The sequence below is a fragment of the Hippocampus guttulatus genome, chromosome 13 (assembly GCF_054856545.1).
Source record: "Hippocampus guttulatus isolate MCC_2025c chromosome 13, RoL_Hgut_1.0, whole genome shotgun sequence".
NCBI lineage: Eukaryota > Metazoa > Chordata > Actinopteri > Syngnathiformes > Syngnathidae > Hippocampus > Hippocampus guttulatus.
The window spans coordinates 14,655,271-14,675,303 of record NC_141273.1 but is presented as its reverse complement, the minus strand read 5'-3'; the positions used below and the strand labels follow the sequence as shown (position 1 = coordinate 14,675,303).

At 42.1% G+C, this 20,033-nt stretch overlaps 1 protein-coding gene across 1 annotated transcript; it reads right to left on the bottom strand.

The window, feature by feature from the left end:
* Positions 1 to 157: 157 nt before the first annotated feature.
* galnt16 (UDP-N-acetyl-alpha-D-galactosamine:polypeptide N-acetylgalactosaminyltransferase 16) lies at positions 158 to 16,853 on the bottom strand. Its single transcript, XM_086127557.1, has 15 exons — positions 16,439 to 16,853; positions 13,665 to 13,846; positions 13,305 to 13,403; positions 13,156 to 13,223; positions 10,135 to 10,200; positions 9,650 to 9,771; positions 8,242 to 8,329; positions 8,008 to 8,092; positions 7,117 to 7,220; positions 6,670 to 6,796; positions 6,246 to 6,338; positions 5,975 to 6,058; positions 4,524 to 4,650; positions 3,964 to 4,080; positions 158 to 2,423 (listed from the first exon to the last, which is right to left on the bottom strand). The coding sequence occupies exons 1-15, from the start codon at positions 16,622 to 16,624 to the stop codon at positions 2,280 to 2,282; spliced, it is 1,692 nt and encodes a 563-aa protein (XP_085983683.1). The 5' UTR covers positions 16,625 to 16,853; the 3' UTR covers positions 158 to 2,279.
* Between the last annotated feature and the right edge of the window lie 3,180 nt (positions 16,854 to 20,033).

The window sequence follows — 20,033 nt, the reverse complement described above, 5'->3', positions numbered from 1 at the left end:
CTACATTATTAAAAGTAATTAATTGCATATTAAAAATATTTTTTAAAAAGAACACTGAAATAACTCAACTGTAAAGGGTCACAATAACAATGAAATAAAATGTGTGTCACAGAAAAGGAAAAAATATTAATATAGTATGAAAATAGAAAAGACAGCCTTCTTTGTTACTATATTTTATTTGTCAAGTGTACTTTACACACACACTCGCACACTCACACACATCAAGAAAATATCAAGCAAATATACACATACAAGTATTTCCAGCACATGAGTACAATATGACAAGACAGGAAGAAGGAAAAAAACATTCGTTGGGTGCAACCATGCAGAACAATAAATTAAAAAATTTCACCTGACCACAGCTTTGTACCCATCAGCCCTCTTACATTTTGCTAAAGGAGACATATTATGCTTTTTTTTCTTCATAATTTACCCACTGAGAATTAGAGTGGCCACACTCCATTACTGTCATTTTGCATGAGAGTCATATGAAGTCTTAAGGCTGCATTAATATCGTGCTGAATCATCTTCTCCAGGATACTTTTTTTTTTTTACAGAAATGTGTTTCCCTCAGATTTTAGTTTATCCCAAACATCTGTTAAATCGAAAATGATAAATAACATACACTAACACGCAAATGCACTGGCACTCAAGCTAAGCCTGGTTTCACGGACGCTGCTATTTTGGAAATCAGTTGCACTGATGAATCACAAGAATCAAAGTGCTGAGTGCAACAAAAGCAGTGCCCCCACATGTCAAAATTGAAACCAAACCTCTATTTACCTCCAGCATTCCTTTGAATTGCAAAAATGGAGTGAGGCCACTCTAAAATTTAGCATGTTTTCATCCAGCAACATGACCTTGGGATGCATTTGCCAAAATATTAGGAGGAGCACGAATCATAGATGTATTTTTACAGTATATTTCTTGCCATGTTGTTATGGGCTCCTTTAAGGGGCGGAGCTGTGAGGCAGCGCTCCCCCCGCACACCACTGAGCCAATGCCAAGCACAGCTTTCAATTGAATGACAACTGGTGAGCTGGATCATTTGGTCGTCTCTACTGATGAAGCTGTCATATATTTTCAGAATCGATTATTCCATCGATGGGTTGGATAAAAATTGATGTTGCATTCAGCATTTATTAATGAACAGAATGCTCTTGAGAAATGTCAGTCTGATTTCAGGGTGAACCTCAGCACACTCAGTCAATCTGAAATGATTTTAGACTAATTGTTGGTTCGATTGGATCTGAGCGCTGCTTTTCGATACAGCAGACACATTGGCCTCTCAGGCGTTGTCCACTTATCAATTTACATCCTATCTTACAAACAGAACTTTCATGGTAAGTCAAGATACCTGCTTTTCTAAGGTCCATAAAATCATGTGGTGTGCCCCAGGGTTCAAGTTTAGACCCAGTGCTTTTAGACCCATACAGGCTCCCTCTTGGTGATGCTATCAGGAAACATGGAGTCAACTTTCACAGTTATGCCAACGATTCACAAATGTACATCTCTGTGGCTCAGAGTGACACAAGGCCAATGGATGCATCTCAGATGTCAAATCCTGGATGGCAGAAAACTTTCTCTGGCTTAACCAGGACAAAACTGAAGAAGTCATCGGTCCTGAGGCACAGAGAGAGAGACTTTTAATAAAACTACAGTTAATATCTTTTAAACCATCCACACAAAACCTGGTTGTGATTTGAGAATCTGAGCCGACTTTTATTCCACACATTAAGAACATCTGTACCATAAGATTTTACCACCTAAAGAACATCGGCAGAGTCCAAATTGTGACATCGCAGTGGGACAAAGTTGGGAACGACTCACTCAGACACATTTTCAAAAACAGGCAGATTACCAAAGCTTTACTTGGTCGTTTTAGCTCACATTTGATTGGTGGACAGGCATACTAAGTAAATGACGCTCAACCATAAATTAAACTTCTCCCTTCAGCTATACAGTTCCTTGGATCCAAGATGCTGCAAGATGGCGCCAAAGTATTATTTCAAAATCAGTGGATCACAGACAATCGATCCCCCTAAAAATCTGTAAATATGCAGGGGTTCACTGCACAAACATGTGAAAAAGTCCAATTTCCATAATATGTCCCCTTTAAGGAATTAACAAGTAAATGTAAAAAAATAAAAATAAAAAAAAAACAAGCAAGAAGTTAAGGTTAGAAGAGCTGCAGCCTCCTTTAAAGATGGAGCATCCTACACTGCTTCAGAAGCAAGGCCAAGGTAATTCTTTTGTTGCCGGAACCTTCCTTTGGTCCTTCATGTGATGATCTGAGGCTCCCAGGCCTGGCTGGCCACTAGAGGGCGGCACTGTGCAATGACAAGCGAGCCGGCTGTGCTCTGACTGTCCAGGCACAGTCCGCTAACTGTGTGCTGCAGGGCCGAGCCTTTGGGCTTCCATTTCTGCACAGAAAAAAAACATGAGTTGCCGTGAATCCGTTCCAGCATCCACAAACACGTCAACAAAATGTTTTTAGTGAGAAAATAGTTCAGTGTTACATGTCACTGCCAGATGAAAACCCTGTATAACCAAATATGGATTTCCGAGACAATTTCATGAGGGAGAAACTGATACTGGAATGCAAAAACAAGAGGATGATAAATGCAATATTGTTCAGTCTCCTGTGGGACAAACATCCAATGCGGAGCCAAAATGGCCACCAGCAGATGAAGGAGGACGCGAGCGGCGGCTCACACATATGCTTCCACTTAATCGCGACTCCCTTCTCATGTTGTAAATCACCGGGTGGACGCGGGTCAGCGTCCACCCGGTGGTTTTGGGTTGAGAGGTCACGGCCCACGTCTCCTGAACGCCGATGACACAGCTGGTCTTACGATGGCCATTTTGTGTTCATTCCACACTGATTGTTAGGCCCATTAAGATGTGTAGATGATTGACGGAGGATGAGAGGAAAGCCAAGAGTTGTGCTCAAAGCCTTTGAAATCACATCTTGTTGTCGGTGCATTTTCTTTTCAAAGGGAATCAATCTTTAATTTTGTGTGTGTGTGTGTGTGTGTGTGTGTGTGTTATTCTCCGTTTTATATCCTTGTCACTTTTAAGTGAACGCATATGTGTCACGAGTGTGTTAAATGTTTTGGATTAAACCCTAATTTGAAAATTGACCCTTGTCCTCCGACTTCATTTTGAAACCCTGGCCTAAAACTCTCATTTGAAACGTGAAATCTGTTTTAAAACCATCCATCCATCCATTTTCCGAACCGCTTGATCCTCACTAGGGTCGCGGGGGTTGCTGGAGCCTATCCCAGCCATCTCCGGGCAGTAGGCGGGGGACACCCTGAATCAGTTGCCAGCCAATCGCAGGGCGCACAGAGACGAACAACCATTCACTCACACCTAGGGACAATTTAGAGCGTCCAATCAGCCTGACATGCATGTTTTTGGAAATGTGGGAGGAAACCGGAGCACCCGGAGAAAACCCACGCAGGCCCGGGGAGAACATGCAAACTCCACACAGGGAGGCCGGAGCTGGAATCGAACCCGGTACCTCTGCACTGTGAAGCCGACGTGCTAACCACTGGACTACCGGGCCGCCCTGTTTTAAAACCCTATTTCAAAAACCTGACCATGTTTTAAAAGATATTGAACCCTATTTTAAAACCTAAATCCTGCTTTATAACCTTAACGCTGTTTTAAAATCCTAATTTAGAAGCCTAATATGGTCACCAATCCCTAACCCTGGTTTAAAGAAACTTTACACCTGAACTCAAATTTCAAACAGGAACCTTGTCTTGAAACAATACTTCGAAAATTTAAACCTTGGGACCAAAACCCTGTGTTAAAACCTTAATCCCAGTTTGAAACCCGAAATTGAAACCCTAACCATGAGTTAAAAGAAAGACTCAATCTTTGCTGGAATCCCTAAACCAGACTTGAAACGCAAATGTTTTGTTTGACACCCTAATCTTGGGCTAGCGTACTGACCTGTCGAGGCTCTTTGGCGTTGCAGTGCTCCATGGTGACCTTTGACCCCGCGGTGAAGAGCGTGATGGCCAAGCAAAGGTCGCGCTGCCGGATCAACGGCTCGATTAACTCCCACCTCTGAAAAACAAATCACACACAAACATCAATAGGAAGCAATTATTTGTGGGTTTAAAGAAAACCTCACCCAGGCTCCAAACCCTACCGAACAAGGCTTCAAATCACTAATTAAATAGCCTCACCAGTATTTGAAACCCTAACATTAGGTTGAAAGCCTGACTCCAAACTTTTGCTTGAAACCTTAATTTGTCATACTAACCCTAGTTTGAAACCCAAAATACAAATTTGAAACCCCAACATTTGCTTGAAGCCCTAACCCAGATTTGAAAATCTAACTTGAGACCTTAACCTTTACTCAAATACCTTAACCCAGACCCGAGCCTAATTTGAAATTCCCGACACCGACAACCTAATCTGTTACCCTTTTGGCCAGGCTGATTTGAAACCCAAGCCTCGGGTGAGGCCCCACGTCCCGCCGCCCACCTCAGCGGCCGAGCCCTGACCTGCGCCTGCGGCCTGCTGCCTCTGACCACTTTGCACTCCGCCAGGCCGAGTCCGTCCATCCCGCGGGTCTCCAGGCACAACGTTCCCTGTCGGAGGACGCTGGACACGGCCTCCTGCTCGGGAACCCTTGAGGGAGGGATTGAGGCCGGTCAGCAATCTTACTGAAGAAAGACGCTAATCGAACGTCACCGCTTCAATTGATCATTGAAAGTCAAACTTCATTGAATTCATACTTGAAATTAGAATTGCGTTAATAATTCAACTATGAGGTATGATTCCATAAAATACTGTTCACTCAGTCCTGCCAAAGTGTTAAGGGGGCTCAGGTCCCTCTTAATCCCCACCCTAGGACCACCACTGTATTCAATTGATTATTTTATTCATAATTGTATTTCAGTTCATTGATTTAAAATGCATAATTCAAGTTTTAACCATATATATAAATTCATGTAAAATTCTAACTTTGAATTTAAAGTACATAATTAAAAAATGTACACATAATGTAGTTTGATTTCATGAGAATGTCATGCATAGTTTACTTAGGCAACAATGAATAGAATTTTATTTGTAATGTAATTTCCACAAATGTATAATTTAATGACTCGGGTTTTTTTTCAATTATTTTCATTGAATTTTCAATTTAATAGAATGATTTCATTGGATTCATCATTTCATGTCTGGGTTGATAAATTCTATTTAATTTCCCATTTTCTGTATCTCATTATTTATTTTATTTTATCTACAGTAACATGTACTCCACAATTTGACGTAATTCAGAATTTTTTTCATCACTTCAGTTATAATTGTATGTATTCCATACAACTTGCAAGTGGAATTTATACATATAATTGTATGTATTCCATACAATTATATGTATAAATTTCACTTGCAAGTTCATTTTAAAATACATGATTATATTTGGAGTTCAATGCATTTATATTTGTATGTATAGTTGAATTTGTCATTGAATTCACAACTGCATATTATTTTATCCCCACATTTTATTTTATTTTAAAAGTAATTCACGCTGAATCAAATTTGTGAATAAAAACTGAGCTGATGTGTTCCAGCATGAATCATTGACCTGATCATTTGTGATTCAGGGTGTCATGACACCGCGTGCGTTTACTCTCGCTTGACAGGGGAAAAAAAAAAAAAAAGAAACCTAAATTTACAAGCCGGCACCCCCCACCCCCTAAATGTATCTTTTGGTGATTCACCATTTTGGCTTCTCAGCTTAATTGGTCCAATGTGTGAGTACGCGAGGGACTCGAGCCACTGTGATTTAATGCGGCGTGACGTGGTGCAACCCAGCATGCAGTACAGCTAAACGCACTCATAAAACCCCTCCCAAAAAACTCATGTCTCTTTGTTACACGGTTAGATGAAAACTAACCACGTTACAAGGATTTTGTCTTGAAGAAATATTGACAAATCAAGGATAGCCCACCTGAGCTCAGGGTAAACATTCTCCATGTACCAGCGGAAAGGTTTGCAGTTCAGCTTTCGGCGCAGCGTCAGACGGTCGGCTATGCTGCAAAGAGAGTAAACACGCCACACACTTAATGACACAGTGGTCTCTCGATATCTGAAAAAAAAACCCCAAAAAACAAGCTAATCATTTAATTTCAGTTTGAAAATATTTATATAATTAATTCAGGAAAAAGGTTTTTTTTCTGACAAATTACTCTCCCTTATGTCGTACGGTGACAAGAACGTACCTGCCGAAAGCTTTGCCTTGTGCTGAAGGCCTGGCCGAGTAGTAGTACTGCTTGTACTCGTCCATCCACACCTCGGCGGCCCGCCGTGTGTTCCTACGCACACGTCACACATCACAGTAACCTCACAAGTACAGTGCATCCAAAAAGTATTTGCAGCACTTCACATTTTCCACGGTTTGCTGTTTTAAAACCTCATTCTTAAAAGGTAAGAAAAATACGGCACACATTTTTTTTGGTCCCCTTCCCCAGATCTGTGCCACTGGACAATCTTTTCTCAGAGGTATACAAAAAAATTCCATTGACTTCATACTTGGACTATATTCTCACATGCAAAGGCTGTGAATAAGTGTTACCCCGCCCCCCATTTTTAATATATTTTTGACACTTTTTCCAGTTTTAGTATTCGATTCCATCAGGGACTCACTTGATGTAGGTGAGAGCATTGCCTTCTGGGAAGTCGTACGGGTGTCGCTTCCGGAACACGTGACCCACGCGACTGCACGGCAGGATTTCCAGACTGCCGCCGCACATCCATACGCGGAACGACAGCTCTGGCAATGAGAATAATAAGAATATTCCACCTCCTCCTCCTCGACATCATCATCCTACGGACATTTGAGTGTGAAACGTGTCACTGAGCTTCACTGAATGCTCCATTGCTGCACAAATGGCAAGGACAGGATTTTTTTTTTTTTTTTGTGTGTGCAATGTGGAATGCTGTCATGTCCAAAACTGTCGGGAATGTGTCCAGTATGCATCACCCGATGACATCATTTTCATTTCCCTGATTTAATTTGAAGCACGTGTCTAATGTAGTTAATATGGAGTAAGAACACATGAAATCAGATATATAAGTGAGCAGGCATCTTACCAAAGTTCTCCCCACCCCAGATGTCCATGTGAGTGTCGTACTGTCCAAGATGGTTGAACCAACTCTTGTCCATTGCAAATATTCCCCCCGCAATCACCGGGGTTCTGGAAAAAAAGAAAAAGAAAACATTTAGCACCATTACCATGACAGTCACTGCGTGAAAGGCGGGACCCAGCTCTTAGCATTTTGCTTCTGAAAAGTGTGGCATTATGGCAAGTAGCATTTTTCTCTTTGTCAGTTCACTGGCAAAGTTATAATTTTGGGATGGTTGTTGGTCTGTGTGTGCCCTGCGATTGGCTGGCAACCGGTTCAGGGTGTCCCCCGCCTACTGGCTGGGATAGGCTCCAGCACCCCCCGCGACCCTTGTAAGGATTAAGTAGATCAGAATGGACGGATGGATAAATGTTAATGGCATTTGTTTGCAGAAAAAGTTTGTATATTGTTTCTGTGCAAACAAATTTGAACCACAGTGTTGTGTTTTGGTTCCCACAAAGTTAGCATTTAGTTCCTTGGTGAATTTATTTTGTTTGAGTTGTCCTTTTGTTTTGTATTATGTTGTATTTGAGAACAAAATTTTTGAAAAAAAAAAAAGTTAAAGTTAACATTTTCTTTACTTGTGAACTATTCTTTTTACGACGTTTGCTTGCACTTTTCCAAAAATAATAGCATATTGTTTCCAACAAAGTATTTTCTTTCTTCATGAATGAATTTTCAACAGTGCAACGTTACAATTTTGGATTCATTTGAATTAATTTTGAAGAACAGAGTTAGCATGTTGCTTCCGACAAGGTCATCATTTTGTTTCCTTGTCCAAAAAAAAAAAAAAAAATCCATATGACAGTTCAAGTTGGCATTTAGTTTCTGCCACCGACTGGCCGCCATCACTCGAACCTGATTGGCTGCGTGGGGTCACTCCTGGCCATTTTCTGTTCAATGGGAATCTGCTCCCACTTAAAGTGGAGACTCCAGTCAAATCCTGGTGAGAAACAAGAGACATCCATCAACATAAACATTTTTTTTTTTATCATTTAAGTGTAACGGGAAGGGGGACTTCCTCCTCGTCGCCAGCTGTGCTCGCAGCTGTTAAGTTACAGCGACGGGGGATCGCGGCGTATCCTCTCTCACCTCCTCTCAAGTCGGCCGAGGCGGCCAAGTAAGCAAAGTTGTCCAGGCTGATGACATCGATGATGGGGCTCACCACTCGCGTATGGTCCTGCAACAACGTGGGCATCAATGCTTAGTAGCCGTTTCTAATATTTTGATCTGCGGTAAGGGAGGCTTGGCTGCGCTCCCGTGCCCAGCTGTCTTCGGTTACGCCTCTTGTCCCATTGTTTGTATCAGGCCATGATCCAAGCGTGGCCAAAACACTCATAAACATGATGTGTTCAATGCGGGATGGCATGTTGCGCTCTGCTTCTCGTTAACTTTCCCTTTTCAAAAGCGGGATACATTTGGACTCAAGGGGAATATACTGACATGGGAAAGTACTGCATTCGCATCATTTGGTCCCAGCCCATGGGGAAAAGATTTTATCGTCATTAAAGCCAGATCGAGTGTCATTCCATTTTGAGTTATTTTTTTCTTTAACAATGCCTCTCATGCTTTATCATGAGTATTCTCGCAAAAAAAAAGTCTCGAAAGGAAAAAAGTTTTGTTTCAAAGTGTCCATGTTGTCTTGATAGCCTTGATAATTTAAAGATTTTTTTTTTAAATGAAGGGTGGGGGTGGGGGCGTGTCTATCATGAATAGACTCTCCTGAAGACTCAAGAGATCATCACAGAAAGTCTACTATTTTGGTCCGAAATGGTTGAGCAAAAGGTACTGCTCACATTTTTTTAGCTTGCTTGGACTGTCTCGAATTAAAAAAAATAAAAAAATAAAAAACATACACATTTTAATCACCTGCAAGACCACTTAGCAACAGTTTACTATGAGTAGACATGCAAAGAAGTCTCACTTTTTTTTTTTAATTCAGTCTCCAATGCTGGTCTCACTTCAATTTGGGTGACATGTCTATCAAGAGTAAACGCACTAAAATCCACAAAAGCCTTGCCAAAAAAAGACACAAAAAGTCTGCCATTTTGGTTTTAAGTGGCCATTTTAGAGTCATTCCGACCAGTTCGACGGGTCCTTTGAGATGACTTTGTCCTTGCGATTTTGCCAGATAAACAGCCAACGCATGGATTTCAGTATCCAAGGTCTTCTGACTTCAAGGGCTCTCACAAATGTGCTATACAAATACCCAGGATGTTTTCTGACAACAATCCCTTCTTCTAACAATAGCCAACTTAAGCTGCTTCTCCATTTGTTTTCTATGCATGGACCATGTGTGTGTGTGTGTGTGTGTGTGCTGGGGGGAATGGGATTCCCTGGCGGACTACCTAATCCAATTGTTGGGATTCTTTCTGCTGCATTACAGAAAGACAGAAAAAAACATGCTGCCTGCAGGGATATGAACTCTGTATCACTACACAACCCACAACAGAATATACCATAGCCTAACTCTGTGTGTGTGTGTGTGTGTACACTATACCTCCTTGACGCGCTGGATCATTGGCTGCAGCCAATCAGCATTCACCTCACAGTGGCTGTCCAAGAAAGTCAAGATGGGGGCCGAGGCAGAGTTGGCTCCTCGCACGCGGGACCTGATGAGTCCTGAGGGAACGAGGGCGTTAGCGCTTCGTTTCAGACAAGAGCTTTGGAGTTGGGGTGTGACAACTCTGTGAGGATGTGTCGAAAGCGGGCTGCGTGTCTTGAAAAGCTCAGGGAAAAAAATGGCTGTCGAGTTGTGAATATTTGGTCTATTATGTGCCTGTGTTGGGCTGTGTTAGGAGAGCACCGAGGCCTCCGGCAACACTAACACGTGCTGACATGCTGTCGCCTCTTGTTTGTGAAGCGCGAGAGCAGAACCATTTTTGACACCTTTCCCCACCTTTTTCGCATTAACAGTGACACACAGTTGCCAAAGGTCCTTTCCATTAATTTTACACATACACAGACACACACACGCACACTTACCCTCTCTCCTGCCGTTCCTCAGGCAGCGCACTTTGGGGATCTGAGCGAGCAGCTGGCAGTCATCGGCTGAGCGAGTCAAACAGATCGTGTCAAGGCAGACGAAATATACACACACACATTGAGTCAACCGCATTGAGCACCAGTTAAATGTGGACAAAAAGTCTGCCATCCTGCTTTGAAGCGGACATTTGGATTTGGTTGTGCGCTCTCTTTTTTGAATTCAGTGCTGGTTTAACTTCAGAAAATGGTGGTACGCATGTTTGCAAGTCTAAGAACGAATGCCAATTTGCTCTTTAGGTTCGGGAGCATGCATGAGAATTGCTTTAAAAAATATTGCCTGCGAAGCCAGTTTCCCTTAGCAACATGAAATTTGGTACATTGTCTATCATCAGTCGACCCTCAAAAAACAGTCATGCTCAAAAGACATGAAAAACCTGCCCGGTGTCTGTTTGGAACCACACTCTGAGTGGCCCCTTGATTAAAAAAAATAATAATAATTTTCCACACATTTTGAAAAGCAGCATCAATAAAGTGAGCATTTAGTGTTAAGTTTTATTTTGTCTTTTGACAAAGTTTCCTCCTTCATGAAACAAATCAGGAATAACTAAAAAAACAAAAAAAACCAACTAACTTTATACATGTCTTATGAACAAAGTTAGCTAAAAACAGACACACCCGCACGCACGCACACGAGCAGCTTAGCATTAAGAGCGCGAGTGTGAACCGGCTGATGCATTGTGGGTATGTCCTCATCCTCCCTGCAATACATCCTCCCACACTTGTAATCCTCACTGATTGAATGAGATGTACGCACACTACTGGGGGGGGGGGGGGGGTTGTTTTGTTTTTTTAATACCGCCTATATCACACAGCGCGTAGCGAGTCGCTGCGTATGAGCGTGAGAAAGGAACGGATGATCCAGCAATACTCATACTGTAAGTGTGTGTGACAGCTGGCGCTGTGTGTTTGTCCTGGTACGCGCAGCCACATCAAATTCTTACTCGATTGTGTCATTTCATAAATAGTAAATAGCTAGCAAAGAGCGAAAAACCATGAGTAATAAACACCCCGCTTTGAAAAATGTTTATGGGGCCAGCATAATTCACACCATCAGAATACACAAAGAAGAGTTTCACAATTAAGTAGGCTGATGTGTTTTTTAACAGAGGATAAAGAATCCATGCCTTCGAGATATATGACGTTTGCCAAAAAAGAGAACAATGGAAAATATTTAATATTTTTTTCAAATCTTGTTTCTTTTTTAAATCTGTAAATAGGTGAATCTGTGGGTGCTGAACTGAGCATGTGGAGAGGCACTGTAAGCAAATTTGAGAATATCGAAATGCGAAAGTGTGAAGGATTACCGCACAAACATTAAAAAAAATAATAATTTCATAAAAAAAATTATTTTTACACTTGTACCATGAAGCCAAGTGTTGCTGGTCTTAATCAACATCAGCTAACGGCGTAACGAGTCACCGGCGTGCCAATCTCGTTGCCATTGCACAGATCACGACGCTGTGCTAATTATTCCTCTGCAGTAGTTGAACATGAGCTAATGGTTCACACACACTCTGTAATGGCCTCTGCACGCATGCTGAGTGCGCAGCGGAGTTACAAGCGCGCACACTGAGAGGTCACACAGCCAAAAACACGTTTAAACACAATTGTTTCACCAGCTACGATTACTGCTGGGTTTATATGGAAATAACAACCTAGCAAAAACACAATACTCGCTACTGTTAGTATTGTTGTCTTCTTTTTTTTTTTTTTGCTTCCAGTTTGCATACCAAGGAGTATTACACCCAACGCTTTTCCAAGAATAAACTGTCAATATTACAGCGGCAAAGTCGTAATCCAGCCAGTGAAAACTCAAGTGGGCTAAATTCATTTTTGTGATTTTTTTTTTATTTTGAAGGTGAGAAAAAAAGGCATCAGTTAGATTTGCAACAATTAAGACATTTTTTTAGAATAAAGACATAATTTTAATGGTAAATAAATGCGAGCCTTTTTTTCAGCACTTTTGGCAACGTGTGAAGGAGATGAAATGTGCACTACGGTTCCCATTTAAACATGAATGCTGTCGTTTAAGAATTCATTCTAAAAACATGAAAGTATATTTTGTATTTAATGATCAAATATGAAAGCGGTCTTTTCAGGAAAATATCATTTTAAGCAGAAAACTGTGGGTTATCCTGTCAATACATTTATCACCCCATTTAAAAATAATAATAATTTCACGAAACAAAAAAAAAACAAAAGCTATAATATTTTAAAAAATATATTGTAATTTCATGAAACAAGTCGTAATGAAGTCGTACTTTTACAAGAGTAAAGCTGCGATTTCGTGATGAAAAAGTTGTACGAGAGTACTGGGAGAGTCGGTTGCTGAGCTGATGTTGATGAGATGTGAGCAGTGGAAGGACAAAAGAGGAGACAACTGGGGAGAGAGTATAATCCTGTTAAATCTCCACTTAATCACTAGCCTCTTCCATCCAGGACGTGCCTTGCCCTCACACCGCACATACTAAACGCTACATGCTAACTTTCTTCTACACTGGCCTTCAGCAATGATCTTTTTAACAGCAGAAAGTCTTGGGAGGGGTAGAAATTAAACAATTGCTATTTTTTAAAATATTTTTCCCGCAAATAAATAATGTAAAGACAATTTTTTTTCTTTTTTGTGTGTGCGCAGTTTGGTGAGCTTTTTGGTGAATTTTTAGAGCTCCCAAAATGCAAATAAATCCATTATCCGAGCCGCTTATCCTCACGAGCGTTGCCTTCATTATGAAAAATTATAATTGCTTATTATGGAAAATTATAATTGCTACAGAAACCATAGGGACCTCGCAGCGGTCGCTGCTCGAGCCCTCACGGCTCCACCCACGTGCAGGGTTAGACCGTGCTTTGTGCTAGATTTCCACTGGGTGCAAGCCCTTCCTGTCCTGAGGTTATCAGACAATAGCCCCTCCTACCCCCCTTCACGCAGACTCACTGATCTGAAGTCTGCTTCAAACTCACCGTCGGCGCTGAAGTCGTCGATGAGGAGGATTTCGTGAATGAGCTGCGGAGGACTCCGCATCAGGACGCTGATGGCAAACGAGGATTAAACTTTGCCCAAATGGCCGTGGCTAATGCTAAACACCAACGAGTCGCCGAGGCGCCATTACCTCTTGACGGTGCGCAGCAGCGTGGAGCGGGCCTCGTTGTGGAAGGTGATGATGACGCTGGTGGACGGCAGGTCGACGTCATAGTTTAGGGAGGCGCACCTGAAAAGAGGATAAATTAGGTAATAATTTTGTAAGGCTACATTAAACATATCTTAGAATGTGATGTGGTTCATCTCTAATAGATTCTCCCGCCGTTGTTGTCATCTAACTGGAGTATAGCATTAGCATCGCTGTTGTGATTTAAGTATAAAATTGTTCAGTTTCCACTTTTGCAATTGTTCACCAACCCCACCCTCATGTGCTGTTGACACCCAACTGAGCTGAAACATCAACGAGATGGTGCGGCGTGGCGTGTGCCACCTGTAGTGTCTGGTGTCCCTGAGCGGCCGCTGCGCTCCCAGACGGTGGCTCTCGATGAGGTTGAAGGCGTGCTCCCTGTACGGGTCGTCTCCGGGCTTCAGCTGCTTAGCGTCCAAGTACTTATTCTCATCCAGGCCACCCAGCAGAAGATCCTGATGCTCGCCACGTGGGGGCTGGCTTACCTGACGACCACACACACGCACGCACATGCACACATGGAAACAGAGAAGCTTTCAGCTTTCAATAAACCCACCGCAACCACAAACCAAATAAGAGTAGAAATGTGTACAAGCAGACGACCGCATTGTCTCCCAGTGGGCATGCGCCAAGTGTTTACAAGTTTAAGTAAAAAAAATTAAGACACGTTATTCAAGTACATGTGTCATTAGGGGAATCTGTTTTGTTTTTTTTAATGCTTGGACCATCTTACACATTTTTCCAACTTTTTCAGAAAAATTCATCTTTAAAAATGAACCAACCAACTCACTAACTAAAGAACTACAAAATTAACGACTACATTGATGAATCTACAAACAAAAGACACTAATGAATTAATAAAATTAACTAGTTCATTCATTTGCTCATTTACAAACCAACCCATTGAACCACCAAACTAACTAGCTAGTTTACAGACCCACCAAGTGAACCAACCAACTCTGTCCAACCAACTAATGAATTACCAACAAGGAATCAAAGAAACCAACTTAGAACCCAACTACCGGTAATTACACCGAGCAACTCACTGTTTAACAAGTTAACTCATGAGTAGACGACCTAAAACGAACAAAACAGATTAACTGACCAACTAATTCACAAATTAACCACCTAACTAGCTGACTCTCTAACTCATTCACTTACTGACTTACTAATGAATGGATAAACAGCCAAACTAATGGGAAATTAACTAATTACCTCAGAAACTAACAAACCAACTCACCAATGAACGGGCGAATAGACAGACTAGGAAATGTACAAACTACCCCCAACAAGCTGACTAACCAATGAACTAAGGAGCTACGTCGCGAACAAACAAGCTAAGTCGCGAATTAACTAGGTAAAAAACTACAGTCCCTCATTCACGAATAAATGAAAGCAACAAACAGTGCGGGACTGTTAAAAATGTAACTGCTCGGTGGGGAACATGACTGAATGCCGTTTTATTTTTTTAAGTCCACTTGAAAGTGGACTGCGTTCATTTTTCGGATACGGTTACGATAGGTCGGTCACTAGGGGGACGTACGGCACTGAAAAGTGCCCGAAAGCATCACCTTGACGTTTTTGTTGGAGGATGGGTGACGGTTTTCTCAGTGTAGTGGCAAAGTTGAAGGACCTCACAGCGCAGAGTAAAGAGAGCGCTCGCCTTCCAAAGGGCAGCTGTGGTTGCATAAGGTCTTGCACACATTCCAAGCGGCTCTCAGCAAATGCGGTTGACCCTCGCATCATCGGTAGATTCGCATATTTGCTGATTTTTTTTAAAGCATCTTTTTATTTTCTGCGATTTTTTTCCTCTCCGTCTTTCGTAACATATATATGATGCTTATCAGTGTTTCCTGAAGAATTGTTTGAGTTTTAAAATTAGTAAATTTCCTGCATTTTGCGCATTTATTCAATGATTTAATTTAAAAAAAATTTTTACGAATGTATAGAGGAGTATATTTCCTTATTTAAAAAAACCAAACAAACAAAAACATTTGGCTTTTCGGGAGGGATTGAGGGTGGAACAGATGAATGGCATTTCCATTCATTTCAATGGGGAAAATTTATTTGCGATACATACTGTATTTACAAATGAAACTCTTATCTCACGGTACCACTGTATTACGCTAGAATGCTGCCTAAATATTAGAGGTCAACCAATTAATCGGGCAATATTAGCGCTTTTAAAATAAGCAAAGGTTGGCCAACTTTTTGCCGACGTTTGCCTGTTTTTTTTTTTTTTTTTTTACATCTTAACACAGGAGCATAAAACAAAGATAATAACATTCAAACACCCTCCACCAAAAATGGCAACAAAAAAAAAAAACATCAGATTTTTGCCAATTTCTCTGGCCAGCTCCACATCTCGGGAAAGTTTGTGACACCTGTTATTTTTACATGGATGCAGTGTTCCAAGACCCATTGAAACTCTGCCACAAGTCATTGACTCCATATTTAAAGACTAAGCTTACAATTGATCCAAACACAAATTGAAAAATGATCTGTCTTCAACAAAGAACACTTGATTCTCACAATGTCAATCAAAATCATTACTTTCACACCGCAGCAAACAAACAACGTGGCTGGGAAGTCATTGTTTATCATACCATCCACAGTCATGAAATAAAAATCACACATCTCTCAATCTTGCCCCGACACACTCATAATACAAGCAGGAACAAACCTAAGTAGGAAATGAAATGATGTGTACAGGAGAGCATGACCACCCCGTCACTGTCATGTCACCCTGGAACAACCCGCTGAAAAATTTCCATCTACGCCCCTGAATCACGGACACCTGAATGCAAAGCGACACGCGGACTAAACAATCCACCAGCTGGCCCTGCGTGCAACCCGAGAGGCGCCCACCACGACACCACAGTATAACCCGAGGCAAGCAGGCAGGGAGCTCCTAGACTTAGGGAAAGCCTCTTATGCAGGTGCTTGCGGGAAGTGCACCACCATCACCACGCACATGCAGGCACCGCGAAAAAAAAACAAAAAAAAACAACAACATCACAATCACGCATGCAGCGCACACCTTCCCGCAGCGTAATGCCAATAACGCACTGACTCACAATCAGCGGGATGGTCCTGTCGTCTCGGTGGATCTCAAGGCGCCCACCTTCCTGGTGGTGATTCCCCGCTGACGAGGGCGCAGACGCCGCCGTCGCCGGCTTACTGTCCTGCCACAGGTAGTAGAAAGTGCCCAGGATCCAGGCGACGGTCAGGATCGCGATGGCGTTGGCCCGAATCCTGCGCATGGTGAGCCCATACGTAGAAGCGGACCTGGGCGAAGGGGGCGCGGTGGAGGGCGCTCCGGGGCCCTGGTGCCGACGAGGCGTTCGTATCGCAACCTCCTCGCAAGTCCTACTCGAAGAGCGAGAGAAAGAGAGAGGGGTGTCGATGGCGATGAAGAAGAATGGAGAAGAAGGAGAAGAGGAGGAGGAGGAGGAGGAGGACGCTCGCTGCCTCCCTGCAGGGATGGAAGGCTGGGCTGGATGGAGGGTTGCGCGGTCCTAGCGCCGATCCAATACAGTCAATACAATACAATACAATACATGCTGATTTATATAGCGCTTTCACCACAGCGGCAGCTGTAACAAAAAAGTGTCCTTTGACCAGATGCTCAAAATGTGCACACGTCGGCTACAAGCTAAGTTTCAAAGTCAACAAGAAGCTGTAGCATCCATTGACGAAAAAAGAGATTGGTTCACTTCTCCTGTCCCATGGAAATCCAACTCAATTCCAAGCGGTGACTCTCGTGATAATGTCCGCGCCAAATAAGAGGTTTTTGTCGTACTAAAAAAAAAAACAAAAAAACGAGATGAATAATTGTGCAAACATTATCCAGCATAAATTAATATGACCTATAACGTACAATTTACAGGGTATTTAAAAAGGGAGTCCGCACACACCTGCCAACATTGATATTGCCTTTAATTCATAACCAAATAATTTTCAGCTCTTCAGGTAGGCCGTTATGACATTATTTGCTTTCTAACGAATGCCTGAACGTTTTCTGTAACGCTCACTACGATATGAAGTGTTCATAATCCCCTCCACACAAAGTCCCCCACAGTCCCAAAGTTTGATGTTGCCGTCCACTGTCTTAAAAGGAGAAATAAATAAAACTAAGCAAAACAAGTTGTGTGAACTTCAAGGCAACAAGCCCGGGTATTATTTCTAGTTGTGCATTTTATGCTTTCGTGATTTTGTGAAAGGGAGACCACAAGAAAACATGTGACGACAGTAACATCTGGAAAAGCCCACGAGAATAGGTAATCTGTCACAGTATCGATATCTGATTTGACCGTGCCGCTCATGTATCACAAAAATAATCACAATAATGTTCCAGCGACCAGCAATATTGATAACTTATTGCAAGACAAAAAAAAAAAAAGATTCAGTGCAACAACAAATGAAGAGGCGATAAATCACAATATCAATATTTGATCTGGCTGTATCAATTCTGTATGGAAAGACTAACGATACTGTGTCACAGTATCAGTATCCAAGCCAGCTGTATTAATAATGTACACAAGAAATTGTGATCCATCTCAGTATCGACATTTGATCCAGCAGTATCAACAATGTATCGCAAGAAAACTGATATGGTGCTGCAGTATCGGTATGTCAATCAACTGTATCGATACACCACTTTCAACGCAAGATATAACAATACGTGCATCACAATATCAATATTGTTTCAGTTGTATCAGTCTAATGCAGTGGTCCTCAACTAGAAATGCTGTCGGTCCACTTTTTTTTTTTTTTAATAAGACCAAGGTCCGGTCCCATGCACGGCGGTCATGGGGAGCAGGGCTATATGCCCATTTCGTATGGTCAAGCCAAGCTTATACAAATCAACACTCCTCACAACCAACCAATAATGGGGTGCATGAAAATAACAATTATTCACTTTGCCAGTACAGAGCAAATAATGAGAGGTATTGTGTTGAGGCACAGGAACTCTTTTATTTTGTTAAGTTGTGCCTGCTTAATAATAGAAATAGCCCTTTTAGGGAAATAAGTCATTTTTACTTTAACTTTGTTAAACAGTAGTTGTCTTTTTTTCCCTTAACTTAACAAAAACAAAACAAAATACTCATTTTACCAAAATAAATACTAAACATGAAAACAAAAATATCCTTTTCATTTGTACAATTCCCCTTTTCACATCCCCTCTGAAATCACTGAAAAATATATCAGAAGAGGAGTTAAGAACCATTTTAAATACTGACACAAGGGAGCACAGGAATGTGCAGTGCTGTTCTTCCACTAAAGGTGAATGCAATGTCTGAGGCATGCAAATATTATTTGAGGACGCCATTGTGACGTTCATTTACCATGTTGCGGTGTTCTGCTGTTAAAAAGCTGCAAAGATCCCCGGGTGGACGGGAGCAAAACTGCACACAATCGAAACCTCCCGCGATTCGTCTTGTCTAATTGTCTGTGTGCGGCTCTCCTGGGCTGAAGCTGTGAGCACACTGTGGCGTCGCGCATGCGTCTGTTTCCTGACACGATCATCCATTTTGAATGCGTGTGTATTGGGATAGACGCGTGCTGACGCTTATGTATGGGCACACCTTCAGTTCAGAGGAGCCAATCAGCGCATCGTTATCGCCGACATGCCCTGCTCATCCAGGGTCTCCAGTGAGTCAAACATTATACACACAAAGTCGTGCTGCCGCGGTCCTCTGCATTACATCTGTTAGTGCACGCAAAGAATACAACGGATAATTTTAACAGGCGATCGCGGTAATGCGCAGATTATAGTCCACAAATATAAAATGTATAACGTAAAAATCAATTTATAAATTATTATTTTATACAATTTGCCAAGAGTCCGGACAGAGGAGGTCGGCGGTCCGGTCGTGGATCGCGGTCCGCCAGTTGAGGAAGACGGGTCTAATGTCCTGCAAGAAATAACCATTGAAATACAAGATCAACATTTGATCAGAATGTATTGCAGGCAAAAATGTTCTCTTTTTCTCAGTCAGCCTGTTTGGGCGTATCTCAGAAAGTGTCTGGTGCCTGGTTTGGACCTTTCCACACAACAGATGAACTCATCTCAGTGGAACACTTTATCTACTGACTTATCACTTTCATTTATTAAAAAATATGTTGATTTATCTATGGTTTGGCAGCCAGCTGTGGAGCGCGCGGAGGTCATCCGTGCACATGCAGTGCGCACGTTTATGCTCTGTGAGCCATTGAGAATTTGGGGAGAGTGGGCGAACTTCGTTTGAGTTTGAAGGCTGACATAAAATCCTGGAAAGTCAGTTGTTGGTGATTTCTATGGCAATGATTACATCTTTTCGATTGGACAGAAAATGTGTGCGTGGTGGGAGAGGAGGGGGGTCTCAGATTTGTGCGTTTTGCATGATTGTGAAGAGATATCTAGAATCTGTATGCACATGCTGTATTGTTAGGTTTGTGGCACACTGGTTAAAATCTCCCATTTTAAACTCTGAAAGAAGGGGGGGAAAAAGAGAAAAGACAATAAAAGCAGCAACCGGCAGCAAAGGCGGGACAGGAAGGAAAGCCAAGACGTTCCCCGCTCAAGATTACTGGGTGCACGCATGTGTGGTTTGCAGCGAAGTCAAGATCCAGTTTGCCATCAGTGTCTCAACATTCTCGTTTCAACTGACATCGATGCATTTGTACACA